Source organism: Mizuhopecten yessoensis, unplaced genomic scaffold, assembly GCF_002113885.1.
Source record: "Mizuhopecten yessoensis strain PY_sf001 unplaced genomic scaffold, ASM211388v2 scaffold9481, whole genome shotgun sequence".
NCBI classification, from domain to species: domain Eukaryota; kingdom Metazoa; phylum Mollusca; class Bivalvia; order Pectinida; family Pectinidae; genus Mizuhopecten; species Mizuhopecten yessoensis.
In genome coordinates this window covers 9813-16703 of record NW_018408069.1, presented here as the reverse complement: position 1 = coordinate 16703, position 6891 = coordinate 9813, and the positions used below count along the sequence as shown (strand labels likewise).

At 38.4% G+C, this 6891-nt stretch overlaps 1 protein-coding gene across 1 annotated transcript; it reads right to left on the bottom strand.

Moving 5' to 3' along the window:
• Positions 1-1485: 1485 nt before the first annotated feature.
• On the bottom strand, positions 1486-2982 carry LOC110458178. The gene has a single exon (XM_021509777.1). It carries the CDS (start codon positions 2980-2982, stop codon positions 1486-1488), a length of 1497 nt encoding a protein of 498 aa, XP_021365452.1.
• Positions 2983-6891: the final 3909 nt, after the last annotated feature.

Sequence of the window (6891 nt, the reverse complement as noted above, 5' to 3'; positions counted from 1 at the left end):
ACGCAGAATCTGGTTACTCCAGGTAAAGTAGTATAGAAGATATGCCCCGGACAAACATTTTTTTTAAGTAAAGGTCAAAGGTCAAGTCATAAGTCACAGAGAACTTCTTTTTGTACTCTGTACTCCGTCATCCTAAGATGTCCTTGTACACGAAATCTGGTTACTCCCGGTGAAACAGTATCAAAGATATGCCCCGGACAAACATTTTTTTTAAGTAAAGGTCAAAGGTCAAGTCATAGGTCAGAGTGACCTAATTCTTGCACTTTGCACTCCGCCATCCCTAGATGTCATTCTTCACCAAATCTGGTTACTCCAGGTAAAGTAGTATAGAAGATATGCCCCGGAGTTAAAACATTTTTTTTCAAAGGTTAAGATCAAAGGTCAAAGCATAGGTCGCCTTGAGGTCATTGTGACTTTCTTCTTGCACTCCGTCATCCAAAGATGTCCTGCACACCTAATCTGATTACTCCAGGTGAAATAGTCTAGAAGATATCCCCCGGACAAACATTTTCAAAAGTAAAGGTAAAAGGTCAAGTCATAGGTCACAGTGATCTAATTCTTGCACTTTGCACTCCGCCATCCCAAGATGTCCTTGTACACAGAATCTGGTTACTCCAGGTGAAATAGTCAAGAGGATATGCCCTGGACAAACATTTTCAAAAGTAAAGGTAAAAGGTCAAGTCATACGTCACAGTGATCTAATTCTTCCACTGTGCACTCCGCCATCCCAAGTTTCACATCATCATTGTAACATTCTGTAGATTTGAACTTGATTTTGATTCACAACAGTTTATATGTAATCAAAGCTTTAAAACTCATGTCAGATAAAATATATATCTCCAGAGTCATTATTTCAGAGTCAAGGAACTTGAACATGATATAACAAAATTAACATCAAATATTGACAGGATCTTTGATGAACCGAGAGCCTGAATATTTTTCCCATTTTGGTAATTTTTCCACTCATCCAATTGTTCATTTCTTTGGCATAAAATAAATAGCATCATCATTAAACATATCGCAAATATTTTTTTAGTTAATTCTAATCACCAGGTTTTTTTTTCTTTTTCAATAGAACGGTAATTAATGGCTTTGTATAGAAGAGAGTATCAAAGTTAACTTCCGGTTTATCAAGAAAAGTTTGTAAGCGGCAGGTCCCTTTTCAAGACAATGCATATCTCTTGTGACGAAGGAGAGAGTTAAAATAAACTTCCCGTTTGTCTAGATAATTTTATTTTCGAATATCCTCGTATCACTCCATAGCCACATTATAAACAAATCACTGTTTTCTATTAGACATGTTACAGATGTCACAAAACACTTTATGATCCTAATCCTGACCATGTTTTCTGTATGACTACGGAGGTAATCACTTTTTCTGACGATGGCGGTGGCTGAAGATCATCAGTGTTTATTGTTACTATGGTAACGTAAGGAAATGAAGTAAGTTTATCTGTATGTAGTGATATATTTGTCCTCACAAGTCTATTTATATTGGATGACCTTTATTGTTTTTCCATCCCTGTGTCCGACCCAGAGGGTGACGTCACCATGTAAACTGATACACCCAGGTACGTCATCACATGTATAAACAGTCCTCATGTAGTGTCCAGTATTCCTGTCAATCAGTAGTACTGACTTGGTGACAAATTCCGTTACAAGGACATCCCCTGCTCCATCAAAACAAACATCGTACGGGTGAAACTTTGATGATTGAATGTCACTTCCGTGTGTTTTCCTCGTACCGATGGCTTTACAGCAAAACTTCAGGTTTAGGTGTTTATCCATTACGATGACGGACGGTTGCTTGCCTGGGTTCTTACCAGCCATGTAGTCATCAAACAATACACCATCATTATCAACAGCAGCTACATCCCCGGTCAGTGTACATGACGTCATGTGATGAGGAGTTACTGCCACCTGTCTACACGGACCACCCGCTTCTGCCGACACCGCCCGTCCGTCTGCAGTGTACAGTTGTATTCCTCCCACCATCCCCACCACTACCATGTCGTCACTAGTGATACACAAAGAAATTGGTATGTTGTCTACTTTAAAGCGTGTAACACTGTCACCACCCGTCGTGATTTCTCGGATACTTCTGTCACTCCTCACACAAAACCACACTCTCCCCGTGGTCGGAGATACGGAGATCAATGAGACTTTGAACTGACATTCTATCCTCTCATTGACTTTGCCTTTGAAATCTACTCGATATATAGTTTCACTGTTCCAGTACGATAACCATTCCTCGTCACCAGTAAGACATGTTTGGCAGACATTATATGGAAACGGCGCCTTAAACTCGTACAAAACCACACATTTAGGAATCGGTTTGTACGACTCATCTACTCCATCGACTAGTAGCTTACCAAGCATGCGTTCTAGGAGTTCGTTGGCGATTTTCCCGGGTTTGAATTCAACTTTCTGCAAATCACTGAGATTTGGTGGGATAGTGGCTACACCGTTTCTAATTTCCCGCGCTAATGTAGTGACGTCAACAGTTGTATCGGATGTCAGTACTACTTTGCACCTGTCCAGCTTTGGTTTCAAGTCCTCCCTCAGATATTTAGTAAATGCAATTTTGTTTTTCTCAGAAATATCTGCATTGCGCTCCTCTAACTCGGTACACATTCTCACTAGTATGTCAATGGCGTTGTCGATGTCATCTTTCATCTGTTTTCCCTGACGTCTGATTCCCTCAATCATTTTCTGATATCGTCCACTCTTGGCATGCTGTTCACTTTCCTTAATATCTCCCTCGGTTTTGGGAATATCGGTTTTGGAGAGTTTGTCGGCATACTGCTGTATTTCCCGTTTCTGACCCGCCACGTAATCAGTAAGTTTACCCAGCGTGTGGCCGTTGTGACTGTCTGTAACACACTCCATACAAAGTAACTGGTCTTCGCACGATTTACAGACATAAACAAACCCCATCGCTTGATGTCGTGTACAGCCAGGCACTGGTGTCTGGGCCGCCATCTCGTCCAGCTCTTTGTACACCTATCTCAGGGTTGTCAATATGGCGGCGACAATTCTCGGAATTTCCGAATACATTCACCGTCCGGGTATATGAGAACATGTTCTACTTTAAGTTACATGTGTATATTTAAAGTAGGCCGAGATCGTACTGTGCTGACAGATACACATACCCGTCGAGTGGGTATTAAATCAAAATTGAAGTAGGGGCTAGCGATATATCTGATAGGTTGTTTTTGAATGATTGTATTTCATACTAGGCTGACGGTATGACAGGTACCTGGGGTCGGGACCTCGTTTATTATCTTTATGTCAATCAATACAATTAACTTTCTCCAGAAAAAAACACCAATCAATATATGTATTTTAAAACAGAGGGGGATACCTTTGCTGAATTTCCTTGTTTTATAACTACGTTATTATTAAGGTAGAGTAAACTTGTTTCACTTTTTATCAGAACAAGTATGTTCAGTACACTTGTGACTTCACGCGGTAATTGATCCCCATTACAGCAAGAAAACGCGTATGCCTCTAGCTGTGGTACCCGATTAAGATTGTTTCCTCAGTGAGCTAATAGCACATATCGATATAATCAGGTTTACCATTATGTTGATTCGACAACCTTTCTGTATGTTAGGACAGTTTGTTTACATATTAGTTGATGCAGCCTATGTATGAAGAAAGAGATATGTCTACATGTATTTCAATTTCCTTCTGCCTTTGTTGAAATTGCTCTATACAAAATGATTGCTGAACGAGAAAGAAAAACTAATAAAGTAGCCCAAATTAACGAGAAATGAGATATTCGAAACATAGAAAAAAAATAAACCACAATTTGCGCGAGATATACCGTAAATATAGATAATATGTAAGTCATATCTAACACAAGACATAGTCAACAAAAATGGCAAGATTCCAATGACTAAAGTCAGTTAAGGAACAAAGCACACGAACGTTTTACACAACTCGAGCTTACTAAAGCAGAAGTGAAATCAGTTGCTCTGAAAGGGTACATACATTTCATTTTTTATCATAAAGTATAACAATATCTAGTTGTATCAGGGACCGTTACATAAGGCGCCCAAACTAACCATGTAGTCGTTAATGATGCTTCAAAAATGATCACAATGCTATAACACATCTGCATACCGAATCTGAACAAAATCGGTCAATATTTAAATGTCAACCAATCAGGACCCGACCTAACACGAATATATTGTAAAACAAATATGAAATCACTGGCTGAATCATGTTTTGATACCGCCAACACCAATGCGTGGTAGTTTGAAAAAAATACATTTAACCGTTAACAGTTGAGATATGATACTATAGGAGTCTCAACTCTGTCAATAAATAATAGATATAATATTATGGAAAAAACATTCTTTTATTATATATACAAGCTCCTATGGTAGCACATGTACTGAAGACCATCACGGAAGCTAGATTAGATATAAGTACGTGTTCCATATTCATTCCTTTTCCTGGAAATTTCTACATAAAAATGTGAACTTGTGAATGTCTATAGCTGTACATAATGAACTATAATAATAACGCAGAAAAGGACATTTTCTCAATATTTTGGGTAATGCTAGATAATACTATTAGCAAAATGTCGGATATTTTAACCACGGACTTTAATCAAATTCCGTGTTTTAACCGAAGAGCCGTTTTATTTCTTATGCGCCAAAGTGATTTTCCGGTTATATGTTTTACAATACACTTGTGAGCCGACATGAGCATCATAAAAATACCAGCTATTCGACAGTTCAAATTGTTCTTGTCATGTCGTTCTTACGCAACTACGAATGTCAAACATATAACTTGTTTTGAGTGGCAATAGTTGAAAAAAAAAGGCACATGCTCCTGTTTTAAAACCCAAGGACGTATCCTGCCGGAAAAATTGAAGGGTCAAAGGAAATCTCCGAAGGTCTGATGTCCGAATTATCAACGCAAGTTTTGTAACAGGTTTTATCAGAACGAAGCGATAACTTATTTTATCTGCTGAATCACAATTATTTTTATTATCTTTTGATTAAGATCACAATGAGGTGAATATTTCAAACTCACGGTTGAGTTAAGAAATTGGCAAAATAAAAGTATATCTAATAAAAAGCTGGTGGATCTGTCCGATTTGTTTTGCCCAGGACTTGTGTAACTCGGTCATTTAACTGGCTATCAGCCTATCACACGCTCTTGCAAAACAGGTTAAAGAAATCAAGTCGTTCCGCACCACCAACAATCTGCACCAGTCATCCCGTACTAAGATATAGTGTTCCAAGAATATAAAGTTGTTCCGTACCAAAGTGTTACATTTGTACTATATACATTTATCAAGAAAATGAAAAAGACGGCTGTAACAACCTAATGGACGTCACTGAATTAAGTGCACCAAATATCCTGACAGTTTTGCATGACTTCCACATAATAGGTCCTACTGGAAACAATAGCTTAATCAAAGGATATGGGAGGACTGGACTCGTGTAGTGGATCAGATATTGCTTGGAGGCTGATGACCATGTAGTTTATTTGGTAAGAGGATCCGTTTACAGTTCAAAGGTTCCAAGTTCAAATACATGTTTGCTGTGTAGTATCCTGTTCCGGAAAACTGCATGACCAGAACGGAATTCGAGCCAAGGCCCTCATCTGGACAGCTAAACCATTTGAGCTACCCGGTCGTTGGCGATAAACCCAGTCACGTTCCGCAATAATATGGGTACTTGGACCAGGACCACAATCTGAAGCTGTCATATATAAAAAAACGAATCACTGAGGTGGGCCGAACTGTTTGCTTATTCTGCCATGATACAGAAAACAACTGTAAAATATCGAAATGTGTCAACTAAGAATCGATAAAAACTAGGGAAAATTTGAACAAAGGAAAGAATTACACGGAGACCAGTGAGAAATTACAATAATTAGACAAGGTGTTCCGAAAGGGAAAGCGTCTTCTGTCAGGATTAGTGACAACAAAACCAAAGCGCACACTTGATGACCATGATAAACAAAATTGACCTTCATATCACACAAATAGATAGTATATTTCCCTGTAAGATCATGATGTCGACCATAAATAAGGAACAGAAATCCATCTATCAGCATGTATTAGTGTATGGGATTACGTGAATGTTGGATATATGTACAGAATGGCAATTAGAGCTACAAATTGACTGACATGTTTAGTGTTGACCAAAACAGAGATGCACACCTGAGCTAAATTGGAACAAGTATGAGGCCGTACGGTATGATAGGGAGAGATGAGCGGTGGAGGAGAGACTGACACATACCACAACTTACACCTTGAGATCCTGTGAATAAACATCAACTTGACCAACAGCGTTTTGTTGACTCTTGATTTGTTACAACGGGGCTGTGTATTATTTTGTTGTGGTAAATTATAGTGCCTTTATAATTCGAACACTTAGTTCAAAATACTTAGCTATTTATTGAAATATACATTGATATTCATATATGTCGTTATATTGATGTTCATATTTGTCGTTATACTGAAGCTAGTAAAATAAGTTATTGAAATTTACACTGATCTTCATATATAAACGCCAGCCCGTTATACTGAAGATATCAAAATAATTTATTGAAATTTTCATTGATTTTCATATATTTACGTTCCGCCTGTTATGATAATCTATTTATTGCAAAATGCACTGATGTTCATGTATAGTTTCGTCAGGTCCGGGTTAGTCGTATTAAGATTTAACACTTATGGCATTTGGAGCAAATTCTTAAATTTCGGATCAGATGCGACATATAAACACCGAAGGGTTTGAAGGGATGTAACTTTCAAAAAAAGGGAAAGTTTACGACCAGACAGTCGAAATCGTCTGGCTTATCGTAAGCTTAGAGGAATGCTGTCCCTGCTGTTCCAAGCTCCGGGGATGGGATGAGGGGGGG

Coding starts and splice junctions, on each gene's coding strand:
- LOC110458178 (XM_021509777.1), bottom strand. CDS start 2,982: ATGGCGGCCCAGACACCAGTGCCTGGCTGTACACGACATCAAGCGATG.